This window comes from Pygocentrus nattereri, chromosome 4 (assembly GCF_015220715.1).
Source record: "Pygocentrus nattereri isolate fPygNat1 chromosome 4, fPygNat1.pri, whole genome shotgun sequence".
Taxonomy (NCBI): Eukaryota; Metazoa; Chordata; class Actinopteri; order Characiformes; family Serrasalmidae; genus Pygocentrus; species Pygocentrus nattereri.
The window spans coordinates 15,157,256-15,183,935 of NC_051214.1; the positions used below are offsets into that span (position 1 = coordinate 15,157,256).

At 38.0% G+C, this 26,680-nt stretch overlaps 1 protein-coding gene across 1 annotated transcript in view; it reads right to left on the reverse strand.

Annotated features, from left to right (window-relative positions):
- Positions 1-4,531: 4,531 nt before the first annotated feature.
- The window catches only part of fig4a (FIG4 phosphoinositide 5-phosphatase a), an 86,960-nt gene continuing 64,811 nt past the window's right edge, over positions 4,532-26,680 (reverse strand). Inside the window, exons 22-24 of the mRNA XM_017723833.2 lie at positions 19,370-19,455; positions 12,635-12,724; positions 4,532-5,749 (exon numbers count right to left, since the gene is read on the reverse strand). Of these exons, the coding sequence (XP_017579322.1) occupies positions 5,572-5,749; positions 12,635-12,724; positions 19,370-19,455 (354 nt within the window). The 3' untranslated portion in view covers positions 4,532-5,571. The remainder of the gene's footprint in view (positions 5,750-12,634; positions 12,725-19,369; positions 19,456-26,680) is intronic.

Below are 26,680 nucleotides of genomic sequence, written 5' to 3' on the forward strand. Positions count from 1 at the left end.
TTCCTTTGTCAGTCACATGATTTTTTTGTGTCCACAAGCTAAACGTAAGGTCTCATTTTAAAAAGACAGGCTTTGAGCACACAAAACGAAGGAAAAAGAGCACCTAGGCACGTGTTAGTGATCATTTTACAGCTGATAAGAGCATCACAGAGAGAAATCCAACCTCAAATAAGGAAAATGAAATCTCCTAACAAGATTTAATTCAATCTTTAAAAAAAATCTGACTGGTTGCCAACCTAGTAATGATACCAATGGACATCACAAAGTTGAGGTTTATCAGCAAAATGAACCTAAATTCCCCTATCTAGCATTGACAATCTCTTCTCTTGGTTCCACAGTATAAGTGAATAGAGCTTTTTATTTCTTTCGAACAATGCAGTTCTTACTGTTGGTAGAGTATCAGAGCACTCTTCATAATATCAGTTCACCATGCTTCAGACTTTTCTCTCTTCCGAAGGAGATTCTGGTAGCGGAAGTCATCTCTTTCCCTGCCTGTTTTTCTCCTACGCTCTTTCCATCTTCTTAGGTCTCTAATGCTTTCTCCCTTCTCTGGAAAGAACGTAGGAGCCATTGTCTTGGTCAGGCAATTTTAAGGCAATTCCCATCAAAAGGCATTCAAGCAGGGTCAATTTGGACTTTATCGGACACTTCATTAACTTAAATGAGAACAGCATAATAAAACCTGCGAAGTTTGTCCCATACACAAACAAAATAGACTAGTTAGTTATGTACACTATATTTTAAGAAGTATCTAAACATCCCTTTTAGTAAATTAATTCAGCTATTTTAATGTTAAATTGTGCACACCCAGCTTGAATAGTCTTCATAGAGATCACTGCCATATAAGGTGACATTCTGGAGCAGCTGAATATATGCCCAAGACTAGAGGCATACAACGCCTACCAGCACTAGGGTATGGAGGTGTGAAACTGTGTTCTCTGGAGTGATTGAGCACCTTTGGGATGAGTTGGAGAGCATCCTGGATTCAGAACCAATTATCCAACATCAGTAGCTGACCTCACTAATGCTCTTGTGGATGATACCAGTACATTCTTACAGCATCTAAGGTAAGGCCTTTTCAGAGAAGTAGAGGAAAACTCTATCGATACCATTGATTTCAGAAGAAACACTGGATCAGCAATGGACATTTAGTGTTCTTTGCCAAATTATGTGATTAATAGTTTTGTTTATTCATTTATTTATTATGAGCAGGAATATAATAGATTACTTAGTAGTACATTGATTTATAATCAATTCAATTATCAAAACTTCAAATTGGCAGCTATGCCCAACAGCTTGAAAATGGCCTTTTTCCATATTCTGTTCATTTGCCTAGGAAGTAAGGCACTAAATTCTCCTGGAAATCTTCACTATGACTCAATCTAAAACTCCTATGATTGCACAATCTGATCCTAATTCTGGGGTCAGATTGGACAGTACAGTTACAATAATACAAGGTTGGTTCCTGATTTTTCGATGTAAAACAAAACTGTAAATACTTGTTTTTTTTTAGAAATGGAACATTTGGAGATGGTTAAGCTCAAAGGATTGTTTATTTGTTGGTGTTTTTGAGCAACTGAATACTCAATGTCAAGACTTTCATATCATACTGCACATGACATGAAAAATGTTTATTTTAAATAATTCTGTATGTAGGTCACATCTTTGAAACTTGATATACAGAAACCCATTTAATTATTAAGAGTTTGCAATTTTTGTTCACAACTGTACATGAGTATGTGAATATGAATGAGTTAATATTTGACTCCTCCCACGTGTCAAAGAGCTAGTTAACCTGAGCAACTCCATCTCTTTGTATCCTGGCAACCACAGGAGTTTCATTCACTTACTCCAGGGATCAGGGTGCTTAAAAAGAAGGGTTCTAGGTAAACAAATGAGATCAAGAAGTAAACAGACAGAGAATAAAAGGAGAAAGTGAAGGGCAAGTCCGGGTCTGAGGTGGGTGAAAGAAAGAAAGAAAGAAAGAAAGAAAGAAAGAAAGAAAGAAAGTATAGAAAGAAAGAAAGAAAGAAAGAAAGAAAGAAAGAAAGAAAGAAAGAAAGAAAGAAAGAAAGAAAGAAAGAAAGAAAGTGAAGTAAACAAGAAGTAATGAAAGAAAGAAGGAAAGTAAGAAAACAAAAAAATAGGATCATGTGATTAATGCTGACACCTAGGAGTTCCGTGCTCTTCCTGTTATGACACCTGTGGAAAAGAGGCAAAACAACAAAAACATGTGCTTATGCAAGTCCTGCCTCCTTCCTCTTCCTCTCTCAAATACATACACAAACAGGTGATTCAGAGCTTAAACTGAGCGGTTTTGGTACAATACATTCAAGAAAAGAGGGAAAAAAGGTAAGGGGGGCAATGGGGTCAAAAAGAAGGAGCTAACATTGAGAAAGAAAATAGTGTCAGTCAAGTCTTATGCATTTGTAAGTGAAGGCAGTAGAAGCCACTGGAGAGACCAATCTCAGGACCATCAATCCCTTTTGCTTTATTCCAGCTCCATAAACACCAGGAAACACCTTCATCAGTGAACAGAATAGAGAATGACAATCTGAAACTGGTGCTTCTTGCCGTGAGACTGAACTGTTATTGGCGCAGCCCACTGAACTGAACTCGCAGGTTATGAAGCTGAGACTGAGCAATGGTCAGAGTTACAGACACTTTTGTGCAAAGCCCAAGTTAGAGAAGTGCTTTCTTTCACACTGGCCACCTCAGAAAACAGCACTAAAGATTCAGACCTACTTCAGCTCAAATTACTATTTTTGCTGTTTTAAGACATGCTATTCTCCCCTGAGTCACCATATCACTCACACTATGTACAAGACCAACACGTGCACACACATAAATGGACACACGTTTTCTGTCTCTTAGAAAATGTGCATGGCTGAAAACAGGTTTTTGTCTATTTTTTCCCTTTCTGTCTCACAGGTCATTATTTCCTGGGGTTTAATGTATGCCTAATAACTGCTAATAGCAGTGTCATGTGTGATGACCACAGAGCAGGAGAAAGCAGCTGTGTGTAGTGCTGTACCAGTGTCTAAGTGTTAAGGCTGTGTGTCTTTGTGTGTCTCGGTTTGACTGAAGGTGAGTGTGTGTTCACCTGTTAATTTTTGTGAGAAAGCGTTTTCTGCTATGGAGAGCCATGTGATCCTCCTGTGCTCTCGTTTCCGCGGCGTGCTGAGGCTTCTGCGCCCACACTCACGAGGCACATGGCCAAAGAAATCAGGGATTGAAAAAGAGATAAGGCCAACTACACTACCCTCACCTTCAATGCCTGTTAGCACAGAGAGAGAGAGAGAGAGAGAGAGAGAGATAGTGAGTGTGTGTGTGTGAGTGTGTGTGAGAGAGAGAGAAACAGAGGGGAAGAAAGATGCAGAACATTAAATGGGAGGCACAGAGATGCAAAAAGAGACAAAGAAAGAGACGGTGAGTAACACAGAAAGAGAAAGAAAGATGGAAAAAGAGAAAGAGAGAGAAAAACACAGAAGCACAAAGAGACACAGCAAACAATAGAGGGCAAGAGGAGAGATACAGAAAAACGTGTGAGAATAAACCGGATGCAAAAACAGAGAGAATGAGAGCAGACAGAGAAAGCAAAAGAGAGGCATGAGAATAAGTAAAAGAGACAGAAAACAAGAGTCAGAAGATAGAAAGCAAAAGAGGGACGGAGGAGAGAAAGCAAAAGAGAAAGATGAAAGCAAAAGAGAGAGACAAGAGAAAGCAAAAGAAAAATATGAGAGAAAGCAAAAAAGAGAGACAGGTGAGAGAAAACAAGAGAGACCAATGAGAGAAAGCAAAACAGAGAGAGGCAGACAGATAGATGCAGAGAGAACGGGAGAGAAACGAGAAAGGAAGAGATGCAGATAGAAGAAAAATGAAAGAGAGAGAGATGCAGAAAGTGAGACAGAGAAAGTAAGAAAGACATGGACACGGCAAAACAGTGAAAACAGAAAAAAAGATAGAACAGAAGGAATAGAGAAAGCAAGAAATAAGAAAAATAACAAGAAAAATAAAAGATGCAGAGAGAGAAATGAGAGATGCAGAGGAAGAGAAAGCAACACAGAGAGATGAAAAAGACACAGAAAGAGACAGACAGGAAGAAAGAATAAGAAAGGAATAGAGCAAGTGAAAAAGGGAGCAAGAAAGAATAGTAAAAAGAAAGAAAAAAGGATAGCAAGAGAAATGCAGATAAGAAAAAGGGACGGAGAGTGTGAGAAAAGTGAGAGAAAAAGATGATGAAAGAAAGATGAAAAGAGCAAGAATAGGAACGGAATAGACAGAGCAATAGAGAAAGAAAAAATAGAAGAAGCACATAAAGGGGACTGCTGAGATTGTGATGGAGGAAAAACAGAGAGCAGAGAGATGATAATAGGCAAAGGGGGACAAACAGAAAGATCAATAGATGGATAATGAAGGTGTGTGAGAGAGAGAAAGGGCAAACAGCAAGACAGAGCAAGCTGTCAGTCTCATCTCTGTAACAACAAGCCAAAACTTTGTCACCGTAAACTAACTAAACACAAAACTCAAATTTCTCAGAGAAGTGTTTAATAAACACATAAATGCAATGTTTTCACAGAACTTACAGGAGGTCATTCAGCCAAGACAACTTACACAAACACATCAGACACAAGCATTGTGAACAGAAGACAATATAAACAACACAAAATAAATAATTAAGGCAAATTAAAAATACAAAAGTTAAGAGGTGCAATGGTCTATACATCAGCCTGTATAACTAAGACCAGACAGTCATTATATTTAAGTGGGAACAAATTATTGAAAGCTTTCATTTGCTTTCATTAGGCTACATGACACTTACAAACTTTTCATGACAACTGACATAAACCCATATAGACAAGTTTAAAGGCTTATTCCAATAAGGGTCAATTGTCTTAACACCGGTTGTGAAATGACTTGGACAAAAAATGGACAAAAGCAGCTCCCTGAACTGAGCAACTTTATGAAAGGCTAATGTAAAGGTCATGTAGCCTTATTAATTAATTTAATCAACATATTAAAAAAGAAGAAAAAAACAGCATGATTTGAAGAATCAGGAACAGCTGGTATGCAAAATAGACTAGCATGATATGAAGTCCGATATCCATTTATGTGCTGCTATACAAATCAACACTTTCAATATAAAAAAAAAAAATGAATGTGATGAAGTAAAAAGAGAATTAATCTAAAAATTAAACTCCAGACTGTCTTGCTAAACTATTATGGGATCTATTTGTACTTGTACAATCACGGTACATGGCATAATAATCACAAGACAGTAGAGAGAGCATTCAGACTGACAGTCACTCGCCCACTTACCAATGATTCATTGAGCTTCAATGGATTTGGGAAACTTGCCCTTGGGTGCTGGGAAACCATTGTTATTCTATTTTTTTTAATAAGGAACGTTAGTGAAAAATGCTATTTCTGCCAAGACCTTCCAGGGTCTAGCTGAAGTAAATCAAGAAACTCTAAATTTAAATTACAGTGTAGACATTAATAGGTGCTATCACACAAAGCCTTCCACCCACTGTCTGTTGAAATGACAATGAAGGAACATGTGACTAACAATCACATGTATCTGTTTTTGAGATACTCGCGATAAAGGAGGAGATCTTCTCTGCACAGTGGTCTTATTAGCCCTTGGCCTGCATGAATGTGGTTCTCGAACAAGTTCCGGCTCTCCAGGTCAACTCGAGGAGGCAACATCTCGTAAATACTGTCTCCGTCAAACGATGACACCGGAACTCTATAGTAACCACAAATACAAAGACAACAATTAATTACAGAGAAATTAATGAAACTATCAGCTTTACTGCCGAAGTGACAGTTAACAAATGTGAAATACTCACACAAAAAGTACATTTTTTATTTTTGATTTTTACCCAGTTTTCTCCCCATTTAATCATCTCTCATTCCACCACTAGTTACGACTCCCCCAGTCACATGATACTACCAATGCTAGGAGGGTGAAGGCTAACACAGGCTTCCTCCGAGAACTGCCGCTCACGCAACATCACTGGACAGCTGACCGTGCTCAGAGGAAAGCGCCGGCCACCAGATCTGTTATGACAGCTAACAGACACCTGCACTAACTAGCATCACATTGAGTGATGGGGGAGAAGGGGGGGGGGGGGGCATCCTACCCACCCAGAGAGAGAGAGGCCAATTGTGCTCTCTTGGACACCTGGCCACGGATGGCTGTAGCATCTCCAGGGATCGAACTTGCGATCTCCTGATGATACGACCAATGCTTAGACAGTTTTATTTTTGGAGACAGTATCCATGATTTTCAAAAAAATTATTCATATTCATTTCATGTATTAACTTTAGACTCTTCATATGTCTGGTTCCCCTCACCACCATTGTGAACAATTCTGACTTGGTATGCATCTCTAGGATGGAGCATTCAAAATCATTTTGTATGAATTTAAACATATTTTAACCCTTTAATTATGCAGAAACTTTGAGAAAGTGGTGGGTTCCCTTTAAAGTAAATGTGATTTGTTTTAAGAACTGAGATGGATTGCTGAGTGAAACATGGTATCACAGAGTCTCAGAGCCTTTTAATTTGATGATAGGAGGGGGAGGTGAAACATTGGTAACACTGCTTTCAAGTGACCTTGGTTTTACTGGAAGAACGAGTTTCCCACAAGGAAGTGAACAGTCCATCAAAGTAAATTTACCAAACAACATTGTACAAATATAACACAGCGTAAAGGAAAAGTACATTTTAGAGGGCCAAAACGATATTCCTCACTTTTTTGATATAAAATGTATGTACAGTTTTAACAGCCTGTTCTGAATTGATGTTTTTTGTAAAACATAACATTAATATATAACATTAATATAATCAGTATAAGGTAAAGCATGTGCAAGCCTTGAAATTTAAATTTTTTTGTAAATAAAACCACATAAATGTTATAGGTGGACCTTTAAAAAAAAATAAATGCAAGAAAAACACAGAACATGGATCCTTCAACATGCAGTATTAACCCACATTTTATATCAGCTTTGTGTTCAAAGACATCCATAAAATGGGCCCAAACTGACTGGCTAGCAGACTGCAACAACCACTTTACATCCTCTATGTTTTGTTTACCTCACCACATGAACAGACTTCGGACAAGCAAGTTCCTTGTCGGAGAACCTACTGCCCAACTTTCACTTAAAATCAGCATTCAGTTTTTTGCACGCCTGCAGGTGCATGGTGATAAATGTGAATGAGGAGAAATCTAAAACCAATTTTGTTCATCAATCTAGCACACAAGATATCAACTTCTTTATTGAAAATATGAATTACTTTGTGTTTATATATGGTGTTTTTATTGGCAAAAAAAAGGTTAGTTATGTGCTTAGGTGCTCAGAACCTTTGCGCAAAGCTTTGGTACCAAGTCTTTGTTAGGAACATTACTCTGAACATTACCCTTAAACTAAAGAAGCAAAATTAAGACACCAAACATTTGATGGACTACATCTGGGGTAAGTGGAAAATGGTGTTTGTTTTTGTTTATTTTTTTTACGAAACCATTTCTTTATTCTTCAAGATATTAAAAGTACTGCAAGAAAGTAATTAAAAACATCAAGAATTCCAAGTTGAATCTGGATACACAAACACACACACACAGAGACAGACTCTCACATGTCCAACACAGTCGTGACATTTTAAAATCCCCTAAATAGGTGTAAGCCAACACCGAACAAGCCAACCGGCCATAAACCTGCTGGCAAATCACTGCTCACAGCTCAACCTCCAATTCATAATGCTTTTGTTCTAGCACACTCTGGACCAATAAAGCATGGCTTGACATGAATCCAAGAGTCCAAGAGAGACTGGAAAAAAGGAGAGACACGTTTCAAGTGCTAATGTAAAGTATTCAAGGAGTTACATAACTGCAGGAAAAAACTCAGCACACCTGCTGAAACCAAACTATGGTCTTGACATGTGTGTGTCGGATTACACATAGATAAACGGATGTGGAAGAGAGGTACTGAAGACCACCACTGCGAAACATTAAACGTGTTATGAGCATCAAATGCTTAATGTACAATGCACAGCCACACACACACACACACAGGAGGCCACTGGGCCCAATAAAATCAGCAATTTAGAATTCCCCAAGGGGAAAAAAGAGCCTAGCAATCTGCAATAACAGTCAACTGAAAAGAACAAATGTGCTGGAGAGAAAAAATTACCTTGAAAAAAGAACTTCAATAATGATCACCAAAAACCTGTAGGGTGTAAACACCTGACTGTTCACGGAAGACTTTGCCTGCAGAATTATGAAGTCTGCCCTGCGCCACCAGATGAAAAAGAGGCCAGTTTGCAGTGGACCAAAAAATGACTCTACACTGTGAAAGAGCAAGGTAAAAGCAGCATTCATAGACAAACAGCAAAATAGAAAACACTGTTAACCAAAAGAAACTTGAAGGCTTGTGTCCAATTTTCAAAAAAATTGAATTTTTTAGACAGATCAGCCCGAAATGTAACTTTTTTCCATAACCCTTTCCAACTTTCAATATCTGCTGTAAAACAAGTTCAGCATTTCACAATAAGAACATCATGGCAACATTCAAACATGGTGGTGGTAGTGGGAAGGTGTGAAGATGTTTTGCTGCCTCAGGACCTGAACAACTTGCTATTAATGAAGAAGCCATGAATTCTGTTCTGTATTCTGTTCAGAGAATTCTGAAGGGGAGAGTGCCTATTCATTTGTCCATAGGTTGAGCAGCAATACAATGATCCAAAACAGAAAATCAAATCTGTATCTGAATGACTAAAGGAACAGTATTAATATTTTGTAGATGTCCTGTCAAAGTCCTGACTCAAGCCTAATAGAGATGTGGGCTCAAATTCCTCCATAACGTGAAAGGGTGATATTAAATTATATGAAATGTTGCAAGCAGTTATTGCTGCTAAAGATCATGAAACAAGTTATTAATGTTAAGGGCAATTACATTTTCACATAGCTCCTTCAAAAATATAATTAAACCATTCACTGTGCTAAATATGCATTAAAATACAAAATATAAATAATTAAAAGTCAAACAATTTTTCACTACACAGTATATGACATGTGTTTCTGATAAAATGGCCAGTGAGTGTGGGTTCAATTTTTTCTATTGAGATTAAAATACAATTTTTTTTTTTAGCTCCAGGTCATTTTCTGCCTAGAAGTTCAGCGATCCACTTTTATTGGAGGCTTGAACACTGAACTACCAATTATCATGCTTAGAAAACTGCATGTTTTTAAATTGTGATACCAATATGAAAATTATTTATCTTTCAGCCCTTTAGGTGAAACTAGTAAACTGTCAACTCAGTCTGAAGTCTGTATACTGAATAATAAATGTATGAGCTGAATCGCACTCGCCTCTGAATTGTTCCTGTGTAACTCTGTTTGGCCTATCATGGAGTTCTGTCCACCCCTTCTTCCCTCTGAGAGTTCACAAAAACAGGCCTTTTCTTTCATTCACTAACCACCTGAGTGCTCTCATTGCTTCCTGAACACTCTATTGCACATGGTCCTCAGAAATGGGGGGTAAAAAAGCATAATCCACTTCCAGAGAGATACTGAGAACTGTGATCAATCCAGCCAGACACACACTTATGTGTGTGTACATTTACAATAAAAACACTCATTCGTTCTGTTTGATTTTCTTATTTGATATTCTACACAGCCATGTTAGTTACTCTGCAGGCTTTCCAGTAAAAATGACATGAATCAAATATTAGGTATACAGCGAATATACAGTGTTCACCTGACCATTTACAGAAGAGAAAGCATGTAGAAAGAAAACAACTTCCCATAAATGCAATGTGTCTATCAAAAACCCACCCTGCCTTCTCTATCTACATCAAACACAACAGCTTGGTCAACAGTTTTATCTGCCAAAACACACACTACTCACGTGCCAGTAACTGGAGACCAGTTCATTGTTATGCAGATTTCTCCTACTTCCAGCTATGACAATGAGTCAAACACAGATTAGACCCCTAAAGAGTGTTTATCAGTGTTACCTCAGAAAGTCAAAGATTGACTCATTTCCTCTCTCATGCAACTAGATCACCATCAAGCTCTTTTGATTACTGTGAAAATTTGTCAGAAAGGGTCAACCAAGGTTAAAACTAAGCTAAAAATCATGCAGTCTAAATTAGGTATATACACACACACACACACATTACTGAACACACCTAAAAATAAATTTTGCATTATTGTGCAATCTACTTTTAAACTACACAGCCTGGAGTAAGAATTGTTAACTGAGATAATTACTACTAATACATTAAATTATTTACTGAATGTTTCTGTACAGTACCATACTATATTTTGTCACCATTTTTAAAAGTGATGCGTATCTTAACTGTGGTAAAATCACAGTAACACATCACCTTATAATAGGTTTATGGCTTTGCCTACACTTTGGCCATACTTTCCCCAAACTATCCCATTTGTGAAATGAATACAATGGTGCAGCACTCTTTATAACACATTTAAAGCCATCAGAAACAGAAAAAGTTAATTTTGTGCAAGTACACCTAAAAAGTAAACTTAGCAAATGAAAGCTAATGCCTAATCGAAAGCTAACCCAACACGCGTAATGCAGCTATCGATCAAGAGATGAGCAAATTTAACATGCAGCCTTCTGGGGTGAAAGAACTGCGTGTGTGAAATTGTGTGTCAAGTTCAACTCTGGTAATCTATGATGTGGATCTGCACCCTCTACCAACAGAGATACCGCTTTGGCTGTGTTGACCTCTGCAGCACAATGTTGTGGTATGTAGTTAATATAATGTTCACTTTTGTGCTTTTACTGTATTTGGTAGGTGAACTAACATGGGGGACATTTTTCATTGCCAATCTTCCAGACCAGACTCGATCACACACAGTTTGCAGGGTGATGTGAAATGCCAATGTCTAGTGCGACTGAGGGTTAAGACTGTCACATGCTTACAGTAGGTACCAAAATTACTTACATTTCAACGAAAAACACGGCTCAGTGCACTGCTTATTCAAGCAGTCCTAGGAGCCCTTAGAAGGCTAGGTTAAGCCATGTGAGGCAGATCCAGGTCATCAGGTGTTCTCAGTGGGGCACTGTAATACATCATTACATCACAATATAGGATCACAAAAACGTCAAATAGTGGCTTTGTCTCAGGGCACGTGAACAGAAAGTGGTGGCAGAGGAGCAGAACCTGCTTTAAAGAATGGGGTGGTTTTTGGACGGTGTGTTTTTGTCTGCTGTTCTGCTCGGTCAATAAGCAACACATATGCTTCTGGGCTGCAACTGTGAAGTCCCTCTCCTTCTCGCTTGACTCCTCCATTTTGTGACCTATTCATGTGTATAATGGGATTTCAGTGTCATCTATCACCTTGTTTACCTTTGCTTGAAGTTGGCGAGCCAACACAACCTTTCACATGCAAGATCATTTAGCGCACACATTTTTCCTCAAACTAATAACAGAGACTGTTTAGAGTATAATATGTAATACAAATTCCATATTTCAAGTTTGAAGGCATTTCTTTATTTATAGAGGTAGAGAGAAGTAGAGAGGTAGAGAGAAGTAGAGAAGTAGAGAGAGAGAGAGAGAGAGAGAGAGAGAGAGAGAGAGAGAGAGAGAGAGAGAGAGAGGTATTAACAAAAGGCCAGCAGGTGCTTTTTGTGTGTGTAGCTGGTGCTAGCTGAACAATAGGAATGAAAAAAATACTGACCTAAGGCACTCACATGGACCATAAAATTTCATTTTAATTAACAGAGCTCACATATAAAATCTGCTGGTGAGCAACATGAAGCTAAAAAGCCTTTGTTAGAGACTCACTTTTCAAGTTTTAATCCAGAAGAGTGACATGAACACAAGAGTATTTGAGCATATTCTACTATATAAGAATGTGTATGCACAATAAAACGTGTGAGTGCACAATAAAACAAGTGGCAATTCGTGAATATTCTCGGTGCCTTGTATTATAAGCTTGTGTCGCCATGTTGTTTTGTTTTTTAATAATATTTTTCAAACATCGTTTCTTGTCCTTTTTTATATCATTTGTTGCCTGCTTCCCTTTACATTATTAGAAAATAGTGAATGGATGAATAGAAATGATTCAAAACAGCTTTCATGTTACATTACCTGGTGAATTCAGGCAAATATTCTGCATAATTAAATGGTTAAGATGCCAAGTCGTTCAGAATGTTCTGATGCGGAGAAACACTGGCAGTGATAGGAACCAGACATCTCAAGTGTTAATGCCTCTAAAAGCTCTCTTGCATGAAATGGCTATGAATATGCTGACTTAAAGACTTGAAGTATTATGGCAGAAAGGCACATACAGGGTGTAGTAAGGCAAAATAGTCCCTAAAGAAAACTTATTTTTTCAAATTGACCACTATTTTACCATTATCAACACTTTATAAACTCAGAAGACGTGCAGCTTCAGTGGTTGATTAGGATGGTAAAAAAATGGGAATGTTTGTACTAATGACCCCTTGTGATCCATGGTTTTATATATATATATATATATATATATATATATATATATTCCTTCCTGCTTTTTCCTTCTACTGATGAGTTAATATTTTGTAGATACCAGGTTTTGTTCTGACAGTAACAATGTGTGTGTGTGTGTGTGATACTCACAGACTAATCACATTTTCCAGAGTCTTTTGGAGGTCCGTTGATTGGTCTTTTCTCTCTACTTTGTGCTGGTTTTGGCCGAGGTGGGCAAACCTGACCAGACACAGCATAACAAAACACACATTGTTACATAATGGCAGATCTAAAATTAGCAACAAATAAGTCATACAGTATTTCACACATGTAGCACATGCACAGAATGCAGACAATTACATTAATAATACATGTAATAATGTGTCTGACTAATGTTCCCTAACAGCCAGAGAAACACAAACAGCATATGAAGGAAAAAAAATAGAACTAACCAGATACCATTATAATGTACAAATTCTCTGTCATATACCTTATCCCTCTTTCTTCATATCATTCATCCTTTCTTTTTTCCATTTCTTCTCTTATTCACTTTGTCCTGTTAATGCTTAAATGAAGCAAGTCTTACACACATGTGACAGAAGTACAAGCTTTCAAACAGACTTACTGCAGCACAGGTCTCCAGGCAGAGCACATGAGAAAAGAGCTGATCTGATGTATCTGTGTTATTACTTGAGCATATATGTATAGAATATAGCTGATGGTATTATGCTTTACAGCAGGATTAATCTCTGGTTTACATGATCTCTTTTCAGGGACGTGTGACAGGATAAGGAAAGTCATGAACCACCAGTGGCTTCAAAGAGGCTCTTGGAGTGGTAGAGGTGTGAAAAGGATAAGGCATTATGAGAGAAATGAGGGGTTGCTGTAGGTTCCAGAATGAACTCTTCTTCTGGAAGTGAACTCAGTTGCACCCTGCAAGAGAAGTTGCATATATGTGTATGTGTGCACAAAGGAGGTGGTTGTCAGGCCGTGATCAGTCACTGATGGCTTTGATAACACACAGGATGTGTTCAAGGGAAGGCTGGGGGAGGGACAGTGAGGGCAGACTGTGACCACACTAATCAGAGCATTCTGTGAAAGTCAAGCAGAAAACTAGACACCTGCTGCTTCGGCCAGAAAATAAGAGCAAAAATACATTAAGACGAACAGAAAAAGAAATAAACAAAAGGAAGAAATGAGAAAAAAGGAAAAAAAGACAAACTGTACATTATACACTGTAATGTCATTATATGCATGTATATTGACAGTACAACCCCACCCACTATATTACAGCAATAACAGAATGTACAATAAAATCATAATCAACACATTCTTTGTCATTTACATTATCCTTTTTCTTTCTTTCTTTTTTTCCATTCCTTCTATTACTCACTTTCAGTCCTATTCTATAATCATTTAAATTTACTCCATAACCAATCTATAATTATTTAATTAGAAAGTCTAAAATCAATTTCTAGTAATTTTTTTAACTGGAAAAGATGCTTGCTGGGTTCATATGAGGTGGCTGAGGTTTCTGAGGTATGGTGACTATGGACTTATCACCAATAACTTGACATTCTAAAATGCGATTCCCATTACAAAAAATTGGAAGGTAAAATGTGGTAGCATTCTGGAATAGGTAGTATTACATAATACAAGAGTAATACATACTCTTAATAAATTCTCTCTCTCTCTCTCTCTCTCTCTCTCTATCTCTATATATATATATATATATATATATATATATATATATATATATATATATATATATATATATATACATACACACACACACTACTCAAAAAAGATAAAGGGAACACTTAAACAACACAATATAATTCCAAGTAAATCAAACTTCTGTGAAATCAAACTGTCCACTTAGGAAGCAACACTGATTGACAATCAATTTCACATCTTCTTCTTCTTTTGGCTGCTCCCTTTAGGGGTCGCCACAGCAGATCATCTGCCTCCATCTTGCCCTTTTCATTGCCTCCTCTACTTTCACACCAACCATCTCCATGTCCACCTTCACTACATCCATAAACCTTCTCTGAGGTCTACCTCTTCTCCTTCTACCCACCAGCTCCATCTCCAACATTCTTTGCCCAATATATCCACTATTCCTCCTCAACACATGTCCAAACCATCTCAACCTGGCCTCTCTGGCTTTATCTCCAAACTTCTCCACCTTCACTGTCCCTCTGATCTGCTCATTTCTAATCTTGTCCAGCCTTGTCACTCCCAACGAAAATCTCAGCATCTTCATCTCCGCCACCTCCAGCTCAGCCTCCTGTCTTTTAGACAGAGCCACAGTCTCCAAACCATACAGCATAGCAGGACGCACTACTGTCTTGTAAACCTTCCCTTTCACTCTTACTGCTATCCTTCTGTCACACATTAGCCCTGACACCCGTCTCCACCCACTCCATCCTGCCTGCACCCTCTTCTTCACCTTTCTACACTGTCCATTGCTCTGGATGGTTGACCCAAGATATTTGAAGTCATCCACCTTTACGACCTCTACTCCTTGCATCTTAGCCTTTCCGCCTGCCTCTCTCTCATTCACACACATGTATTCCGTCTCATCTCTACTGACCTTCATTCCTCTCCTCTCCAGTGCAAACCTCCACCACTCCAGATTCTCTTCCACCTGCTCTCTACTCTCACCCCAGATTACAATGTCATCTGCAAACATCATGGTCCATGGAGCCTCCTGCCTGACCTCATCTGTCAACCTGTCCATCACCATTGCAAACAAGAAGGGCTTCAAAGCTGATCCCTTATGTAACCCTACCTTCACCTTGAAACCATTTGTCACTCCAACTGCACACCTCACCACTGTCTCAATATCCTCATACATGTTGACAATCAATTTCACATGCTGTTGTGCAAATGGAATAGACAACAGGTGGAAATTATTGGCAATTAGCAAGACACACTCAATAAAGGAGTGGTTTTGCAGGTGGGGACCACAGACCACTTTCTCAGTACCTATGCTTTCTGGCTGATGTTTTGGTCACTTTTGAATGTTGGTGGTGCTTTCACACTCGTGGTAGCATGAGACGGACTCTACAACCCACACAAGTGGCTCAGGTAGTGCAGCACATCCAGGATGGTACATCAATGTGAGCTGTGGCAAGAAGGTTTGCTGTGTCTGTCAACAATTGTGTATGTGTCTGCACAAGCGGTTAGAAACCGACTCCATGAGGATGGTATGAGGGCCTGACGTCCACAGATGGGGGTTGTGCACACAGCCCAACACCATGCAGGACGCTTGGCATTTGTCAGAGAACAACAGGATTGGCAAATTGACCACTGGCGCCCTGTGCTCTTCACAGATGAAAGCAGGTTCATACTGAGCACATGTGAAAGACGTGACAGAGTCTGGAGACGCCATGGAAAGTGATCTGCTGCCTGCAACATCTCTCAGTATGACCGGTTTGGCTGTGGGTCAGTAATGGTGTGGGGTGGCATTTCTTTGGAGGGCCGCACAGCCCTCCATGCGCTCGCCAGAGGTAGCCTGACTGCCATTAATGAGATCCTCAGATCCCTTATGAGACCATATGCCGGTGCGGTTGGCCCTGGGTTCTTCCTAATGCAGGACAATGCTAGACCTCATGTGGCTGGAGTGTGTCAGCAGTTCCTGCAAGATGAAGGCATTGAAGCTATGGACTGGCCCGCCCGTTCCCCAGACCTGAATCCGATTGAGCACATCTTGGACATCATGTCTCGCTCCATCCACCAACGCCACGTTGCACCATAGACTATCCAGGAGTTGGCGGATGCTTTAGTCCAGGTGTGGGAGGAGATCCCTCAGGAGACCATCCGCCACCTCATCAGGAGCATGCCCAGGCATTGTAGGGAGGTCATACAGGCACATGGAGGCCACACACAATACTGAGGCTCATTTTAACTTGTTTTAAGGACATCAAAGTTGGATCAGCCTGTAGTTTTTCCACTTTAATTTTGTGTGTGACTCCAAATCCAGGCCTCCATTGGTTAATAAATTTGATTTCCATTGATGATTTTTGTGTGATTTTGTTGTCAGCACATTCAACTTTGTACAGAACAAAGTATTCAATGAGAATATTTCATTCATTCAGATCTAGGATGTGTTATTTGAGTGTTCCCTTTATTTTTTTTAAACAGTGTATAAATATATATAAAACATGCTGCGTGGACATCCATTGCCACAGTATCTTATTTCGCCTTAACAGCGCATTTTATTGCAGATGAGTGGCAGCAGTGTCTCGTGTGCTCCAAGCAATAGCAGTGAATGAAAGCCTTTTAGTTCACTTGCCACATCACTACCATTTGATTTACTAATAAAAGGTATTGGTACTCAGTATTGATCATTACAAATACTTTGCTTTAAAACTGCAGAGGCCTCATATAATAAGAAAAAAGAAATCCTGTAGAGGAAAAAAAAAAAAAAAGATGCATCAAGATGCATCGATAATCATTTTATAATCGCATCGCAGCCCTCTGAACGTAATTGAATTGAATCGTGAGGTGCCTTTTTAGATGCGCATGAGAAAGACATTTTCAAGGTGGCTAAGGTGAGTTTGGGTAGTTGCTTGTTAGGAGGACACAGCTTCTAGGTTTTTAGATTGTAAAGGTAGAAGAGTTAAAGTAGCAGGGTGCACAGAAGTAAGGCGTGTCCCAATTTTATAGCAACAGATTTCATGTTATACTACATGTTAGAGGTTCTGATTTTTTTCTGACACGAAAAAATTGATAACTACTACTTAAGGCCTGTTTTGGAAATTAAATAAATGAAAGGGCAGTCTCTCTGCACTTTTGCAAGGTACAGTGGATTTTCATTTTTGTTTAGTATCCATTTGAATATTGTAGACAATGGTTCGTTCTAATCTACATGTGCTTCCTTTCTGTAAGCACACAGAAATAGTGTTTTCAAAAATCAATCTGCTTTAAAAATATATAATGCATGACGATTATTTTTGCAAATAATATTTTGTATTTAAATGCCTTTTGAGCATGCCCTCAATATTGACGAGGTCACTATGCAAATTATGCACTGTCCACCAAAGAACAAAGCTCTGGTCTCATCTGCATTTTAAAAGAGGAGCTGTGATAACAGTACTTGTGCATATGTGAATGTGTGCACATGTGTATATAAGAGAAAAACCTTCAGCGTGGGAACAGGCCTTCTTCCAAGAATTACAGACAATCGTTAGGTACAGATAAGGTACAGCAAAATGTCCTTAAGTAGGGTGGAGTTGAACTAGGACTAGTCTCAGCCTAGGATGCTGAGCTCACATGTACATGGAGACTACGTCCTTTCATATGGAAGCAAGAAAACATGGGAGAATCTAGTAAGTAACTTGCGCCACCACATACTAGTTCTGGAGAGAAAACAATGCTGTGCTGACAAAAAACCTGAGAAGAGATGTACAAGAAGAATCAACACTGGATGTGCTTTTTCAAGATGAAGAGAATTATAATGTGAAAGGGAAGAATTGCTCATGTTCATCATGGAAAGGAAGTGCTGAACTGTTTGAATTGCTGACTGTATATAACAATTCAAGCAGCTAAATCTATCACTCAGAGAGCCAGGTAAAGTAATGCTTTGGATGAACCACCTTTATAGAGATGTATGTAATGCTATTTCAACTGCACCCAGCTCCCATGCAGGTAATAATGCTAAATAGCTAACACAGATAGATATGAAAAAGGGCAGCACTCTAGATGCTCCACTGAATTGTAGGATGTTTTGAGTATTCTGATCTCCTCTCTAACAAGGTTAGCATAATGCTATATTTTTATCATCTATAATAATAAAGTAAGTAAAGTAAGTCTCACTGCTAGAACAATGACAGTGTTTGGTACTGCTATCAAACTCTAAATGAACTTCAATGGGGCCTGTCAATTCTAGCGGCATACTTTGTGTTGATGCACAGGAATGGGAGTCAGATCCAAAGAGTACAAGAAATCTTTCAGTGTTGTTTTAATTCACCTACTCAACCAAGAGAGGTTAACTATATTAAATCTTGACTAATGCACATGATGAAAAAGACTGAATAAAACATTGGCTGACTAGAGAGCTTGGAGCCCTCCTAAAAAGGTAATATAGGGGAGCAGACTAAGGACTGTATGCATTGCACTTTCTGACGGGGGATGAACTCACAGAAGAAAGTTGTACTAGATGACAGTTTAAGTTATAGCTGGGGTAAACTTTAAACGTAGATGGAGAGTTGCACAAGAGGGCCCTGTAAGCAGGGAGCAGCCTGGTAAGAGTTAGACCAGAGTGGGTTTTTAAAAAAGACATCATATGCGTTTAATTTTAAGGCTTACCAAAAAAGGTGTAAGGTTTAGATATGGTGGGGACTAAAATGGTATGGAATTGTGTAAAAGGGATGGGGAGATTACCTCATCACCCCAGAGGGGAATAAAAAGGGATGTTTTGAGATGATATTCGCATTCTAGTTGACTGGGAACCATTTTGCCATTTGATGCTCAATAAGACGAAGGTCTTTTCCTTCCTTCCACAAGAACCCAGAGGCTGAAGTTTTCATTCCTTGTTATTCTTTTTCATTGATATTTTTTGATTCTTTAATGCTACTTGAAGATGTTAGATGACAGATAGCTTTTAGGGCAATAGTACAGAAAATATTAGAGCTACTTATAAAGGTCCAGTTTTGCGACACACTAAAAACTATTCAAGTCTCCCCCCTGGCATTAATACAAATCCTTTATGTTTTATAAACCTTATAAATAAAAAATATTTTAAAGATACATCAGATTGCTAACTTAATTAAACTTCAAGTTACATTATTTAGACATATAAATTTATGAAGAAGAGCATCAGTGGTACCTGATGCTAAGCATGATCAGTATAAATGAAGGCATTCTAGACAAACTGACCTGTGGTATATGAAAAAGTCCTCATCTCGGGGTAAAGCAGACAGATTCAGTCCATATGTCTCTCTGGCTGGCTGCTGCTGATGCTCCTGAGGGGCAGAGGCCAAAGATCATGTAAATTCCAGGCCCATAGCTGATAGTATCATACTTGGACCTTGGTATATTGCATGCTTGTAGGTCAGGTCCAGCGACCAGGACAAAATAAACAGCTTATGTTGTTTAAGATGGTGAAAGACAAATAAACTGTGCCTAGCAAACAAAAGAGACATAAGTATTATTTGAATGGGATTCAATTTAAACGATGAGGTTAGGTAATGTTATTTTACCACAGGGCATGTAAAATGTTTATATAATAGAGATTCTTGTTGACTCAAACCCTCCACTTGGCTGACTTGGTTAGCTTGGGTATTTACAGCAGTCAATATTGTTGCAAAAAAACTTTGTCAATTTTGGCATTCACCTTGATCTGCACCACACATAATACAAGTAAATGTGCCTCCATTCTTAAAAAATGCTGAAACCTATTTTCTACAGGACATGATGGAATATTTACTAACATGATGACTTGCATGGGATTTCCATAAGCTATTTTTTCTACAGTTCATTTTATAGCAGGTGAAATTTGCTAGAATCTTTACTGATGTGGGTACATGTAATCTGAGCAATCACTGAACACATTAATAATTATTACATTACTTCATCTTTCCATTTAAAATTAATCCCACTAGAATTTTTACTATAGACATACACTATTTTCCAAATGATGATGTATTAAACATTACATCATAGGAAATGTAAACCTGACAGTCTTGAGTACAGCAAAAGTGCCAAATGCAGAGAAAAAATTGCAATTTTGACTGTAAATTAATAAAATATGTTAATCATATTAGCAGCTGTGTCCAATCTTATCTGCAAAGGGCTGGTGTGGCTGCAGGCTTTCATTTCAAATAAGCAGAAACACACCTTATTCCATTTGTTTAATCAGTCTAGAAACAAGTCATGTGAGCTAATTGTTGGAATGGAAACTTGCGGCCACACTGGCCCTTTGTGATTAAGATTGGACACCCCTGCTGTAGTCTGCAGACAACCTGTTAAACTTTTGATGCTGGATTATGGCTGGATTGTGCTGCTAACAGGAGTACGCCACCTTTAAAAACCCAGCGCCAAATTCCACTAGTCAACGCACATTTAATGTCTGGAATACAATAATAATACAAGCCAAACATGCTAGTAAGTACCTTGTCCCCATTAACTAATGGAACTTTTTTCTTTCACATGAAGAATCCAAACCCTACCTGTACCAGGGGACCAGCCTGATGTCTATAAAAGAAGTTTATTAATTTTGTGCAGGTACCAGACACCTTGCCAGCCCGAAAGACAGTGGGCTGATGCAGTTTTATAGGTGGACTGATGCCAAGTTTAGGCTCAGCCTATACATGACAAGTGACAGGTGTGACAGACATGACCATGTAGGGATAAACAAGAATAGACAGAAGAATGTTCTACATACAGTCACAGTACAAGCACACACAATACTGAATATAATGACATGCAACACAACACTAAACACATCACAGAGCAATACATTTCTACACACAAGAAGTAACATTTCTGCATTCAATGTGCTGTCCGCACACACAACAAATACTGTTGACTTACTCAACTGATTTTTTTTTATTTTAAAAAGAGTTTTCAGTGATAAGTTTAAGTACATCCACTGATCCATAAATTTTACATTTAATTTGTTCCCATCCTAATAAGTCTACATTCCTACCTACACATACCCCAAATTTCCCACAGTTATTCACAGAAGTTCCCATTACAAGATTACATCTGGCCTTGTAAGACTAGTGTCATTACTGTGTCATTACTGTCAACAGCAACAGAAACTGGCCAAGAATAAATGAGGTAGAGCAGGGGTGCTCAGTTCTAGTCCTGGAGATCAACCACCCTGGAGAGTTCAGACCCTGCACACATGGCTTTAATATTAAGATGCTCCAGAAAGCCTTCCTGACCTGCACCAGGTTTGTTAGATTACAGCTAGAGCTAAACTCTGCAGGGTAGCAGATCTCCAGGACTTGGACTGAGCACCCATGAGGCAGAGAGTGACAGACAAATGTCACTTGACAACAAATGGGCTAAATGGTCCTTATCTGAAGGGCTTTGCTCCAAAACACACTATAGACCGCTTTCAAGATAAGTTCATGATATAAACTTTTGGAAGTGAGCTTTTCACATATCACTACTATATTATGATTAATGCCACCTTTAGAGAAATTAAAGTTATGTTTTCTATTTTACGTCAGCTGTTATTGTTTATAAAAACATGTTTTATCCAAAATAGTAACCAATGAAAGTATTTCTAATAAAGTGGATGGTGAGTATATATGCACACAGGGGCTAAAGAAGCCACACACGACACATTTCATGCATTGCCTTTTACACAGAGGTCCACAAGAACAAGAGTTCTATAACACTTTCTTTTATAACTTCATTCATGAAACTGCATGACCTATAATTAAGTGCAAATTGTACTGCATGTGCATAAATAGAATCATAATAGTAAAATACATAAAAAACAAAGCACAACCTAAAGGGGGAACTTTGCCATGTGCACTTGAAGATGATGTTACGCAACACAGCTGAGCAGAAGGAGAGCAATTATCACTTCAGTATTTTCTCTGAAGGCAGCGAAATGCACAGTAGCAATCTGCTAAACACAAACTGTTTTACTTTCACTGAAGTCATATTGATCCAGCACTCACAAAGCATTAAGGCAGCAGTTACATTTTCAGCCTCCACCTGCAAGAGCTTATCCATATTTCAACATACCAACACATAGGATTTTGGAAGCAAGTCTGTATCAACAGATACACGTACATTACTGGACAATAATGTGTGTGTATCCACTCCTGCACTATGAAAAGGAACCAAAAGGGTGTATAATTACTGTATAAGGCAAGTAATGAGTTTGATGTTTAAATATTTTATCAGTTTTTCTTTCAACGCCATTGCCGAGGTGATCCATCGTAGCATATGGGCTTCCAGATGAAGCACGAGACGCATGCGGTTGCATGTGTGCACAACACGTGAGCCCACACTACGCATTCTAACACTTTGCTCCGGGCTCCAAAATCTTAAACATGAAAAATGAGGCCATGCTACTCCAGAAAGGCAGAAATCTACAAAAGATGGATGCATTAATTAGACATACTGATGGAGTCAAAGATATTAATCTTGATATTAAGGCACTTATGGTCTGCTGTTAACAATAAGACCCCAAGGAATGACATTATGGGGGAGAATAACACTGTATGAGGAATGATACAGGCGGATTTTGGAACTGAAACACATATATAAGAACATTACCTCATAAGTTCTTGCAAATAACAAGTTACAAAAGATTTAGCAGTCTTACTTCCCTAAGATATTCTACTGTGGAAATGTCAACTAAGCACATTTATTACGGCAGTAAGTGTAATTTTGCTAATGAAATCATTATCTATCATTAGAACAGATGCAAAAAAATATAAACAGTAGCAAGATTTTTTTTCCAAAATAAATGTGGTTGACATCTTGTGAGCTAGATCAATGTTTGGCTCCAGATTTCTTCTCAACAGTCTCACCACCTATTGAATGAATTTGTTAAACTCCATCAGCAGCACTAGGGCAATAACAGGCTGCCACAAAAAGAGCTTTGGAAAGGATTAAATAAAGACACTGACATCTGTACTACGTATTATATTAATGTTATTTGTATTTGTTGTAAAAAGTGTTTTTTTTTCTGCACAAATCCTGACTACGTTCACAGCTTTTTAAATTTTTTGCACAGCGCTGTATGTGAACTGACTTGCAGTATGGTACAGCATCTATTACTGTTAACAGAGCCTCTTGCTTGAATTTTTATATGTGCAATAAACATCACTGCGCAATGACGTTTATACAGCAGCGAATTTTGAGTGGAGTAGAAGGTCACAGTCCTAGAGCATCAAGTAATGTTGCATTCGACAACAGTAGAAAGGACTTAAGTAAATATATTTTCTAATAAGCATTATGTTTGATGTTTTATGTTTTACTCATGCACTTTAATGCTTTTGTCCACAACTATGATATAATTCATCTTTGTGCAAGAACCAAAACTGACTATTAGTCACTGCACCCCATATGGCTTGTTTAAATGCATTGAGATGGATTTGCTAGTCTGGGTTATGTGGAAGTTGATCGTTTGTGCCCAGCATTATGATACGCTGTCACAAAAAATGGATGCTCTAATTCCCAAATTTGCATCAAATCATTTATTTTTCACTATATTTAAGATACAGACATAATACTCAGACTACAATTCCTCTGTACTTTTTCCACCCCTGGCATTCAATAAAAACATGACTGCCAGCAAAATGTAGTGTGAGAGTATTTGCAACTTATTTTTTTTTGTGACAGCCTGAAATACTGTTTACATATTTTCATGTCCTAGTAATGGGTGCACTGAGAGAACAAACAATTTCTAAAATCATCGCTGTCTTAACAAAACCTTGTATTTCCACTTTAAAAAATTTTAGAACATGAAAATTGTAATTTCATGACAATCAAAAATTGCTTTTTACTGTTAATTTCCATTCAAAGTGAAGAGCATTTGGTAACACTTTACTGTAGGTCAAATTTATAAGGCTACATGACAATTTCATATGCCTTTCATGACAGCTAACACATACCTACATAAACAATTATAAAGACTTATTCCAATAAGCACCAGTTGTCAAAGGCTGGCTGTGTGTCTATGGTTAAACTGGCACCATAAATAAACTGGTTGCTCACAAAGACATATTTATATTGGAATATACTAATGGTGATGACTCTTTATTAAGCTTTCAAGATCTAATTTCTCAATATAATATACAATTTTTTCCAAGTCAAATTTATTTGTATAGCGCTTTTTACAACTGATGTTGTCAACTATTGTTTCCATTATCTTACGCTGAGATCTACCTTGAGAAATACATTTCTTGGGGCACACAGTTAAGATATCCAGTAGAAAAAATGGATTCGTAAAACCCCCAGAAAGGCTTTGTTTTCATATATTCATGTTCACTTTCACTTTTGAAAACACATAATAGGAAAGCCTGGGAAGCAGATCTTTCTCACAGAGTCACAAAGTTAGATTGGGACGTTATATGAAAAAAATGTAGTTGATCTCTGTAATAATCCAAAGCATCAGTTCACATATTCCAAAATGTGTCATAGAATTTATATAACACTGCTTTCCCGCCCTTCCAGTACATTCTGTAATAATAATACCTCATGGACATTGATGTACATATATTTTGAGACATACATATATACATAGTCATACAGTACATATTTTTGTCCTGGGGAGTTTTTTTTTTTTGGAATTATCTCTCCATTAACTGACATGGATTTCCAAATAAGCCCGTCTCTGCATCTTTTGCTTGACAACTACAATTTTCCTATTGCAAAGAGAAAATGCAAACTATGGTTGGCAGGCTTGATACCTGGGAAAAAAAAAATTCAGCACTGCCTCACTCTCTTATAATTACACACTTGCTCCAATCCATTTAGATATCCTTTATTTAGAATTATTTTCAGCTAGACTGAATAGGGTACATCTACATTGAGGATAAGGTTGTATAGAACTGAAGATGTGAAGACTTTGCTTTTATCAAGGGCTTCATAATATGTTTGTTGATTGTCTTTTTTATGTATGTTTTCCCTAAAAAACAAACAAAAATCTGAGTTCTGAAAAAAATAATAAAATAAATAAATGACAAACAACTGTCACTTATTGGAACAAGCCTTTGTACATGTTTATGAAGGTTTATGTCAATTGTCATTAAAGGCTTATGTCATTGTGATTTAGTCTGAACCTGACCTACACTCAAGAGTTAAATGTTTTTTTCCTTTTGCTTTAAAGCTGGATATTTTGTTGCGAATCTGAGGAAATACTCAAGTCACTTATTTGATTACTGCCAAGCAGTGAAAATATGAATCTCTATAAAGTACAAATTAAAAAAAAACAAGTTAAAAAAGCTAATCACAATATTTTCTGCAAAATTCCTGGGGACTCCTGTCAGCCTCAGAGGGCACAGCTGATGTGCATATATGTGTATGCAAATGTGGTGAGATGGCCACTAGCAAGCCAGGGCTTTGATAACTGCCCGGCACCTGGGCAACGGCAACTGTGGCACATATTCCTGCTCTCCATGGCAACAGGTCAGGGCGAAAAACAATCAGGGCTCTTTCAATGGGAGATGGTGTCTGACGCTTTTATTGGGTTTGGTTTGCGTCAGCGGTGGTGTTGGAGATGCCAAGGTTTGGCAGATGCATTATCAGCCTTTGATCTCTCTTCCTCTCTCGGTCTGTCTGTGCACACTCAAAATTACACCCAGACAAGACATCAACAATCAGCATCAAACAGTAGCTGTCCTCTATTATCACTCAGAACAAAGAAAAAATGCACAGCACAGTGAGAAAGCAAAGAAATGGTGGTGAATGGAGCTAAAGAGTTAACTGAGTTCATGGTCTCTTGGTCTATATTGAAAGGGTCACGCATGTGCATCTGCAGTGTCAATGAGTGGGCAGTACACACACTGCCATCTCATTTCAGCCATCATTAAAGCCATGATCACAAACCAACACTGTCAAATCCCTAACACGGAATGTCCTAAAAGGAAAGAAGGCATTCATCCTGAAGCTCTAACTGTAAAAAAACAACACACAGATTTTAAACCTAAAATGCATTTGTTTTTGCCTTCTGTTGTTTGAAAAGTAATCAAAACCTTTTCAGATTAGGGTAAGGTATGCTTCTATTCTATTTTGGGAAATTTTTATCATCTTCAAAAATCATTGAGCTTACTGATAAGACATATACAATGACTACAATCCTTAAAAGTAGGACAAAATGAGTCATTCTAAAAAACACCACTGATATAAAATACATTATATTAAATGTAATCTAAATCAGCTTCACAAATAGGTCTCAAGTCAAAATACAGCAACAACATCCTTGCATGAGGACGGTTAATGGTTTGTAAACCTTCAACTAGCATTCAACTGAACTTTTGTTTCCTTAAATATTTACCTGTTTAGTTGCATGTTGACTTTAATAATGACGTTAAAATATAACCATTACTACATCTGTTGTAAACATGCCTACTCGCCTACTACAACAGTACCATATTAGTCTCTAGAGTAAGATTTAAACACTAAGTAAACCCCCTTCTGATGATGTATCTTGAAGGTGGGAGGGTTACTGCCAATGAAGCCCAATATCATGTCTTATCATATATTGAATATCAT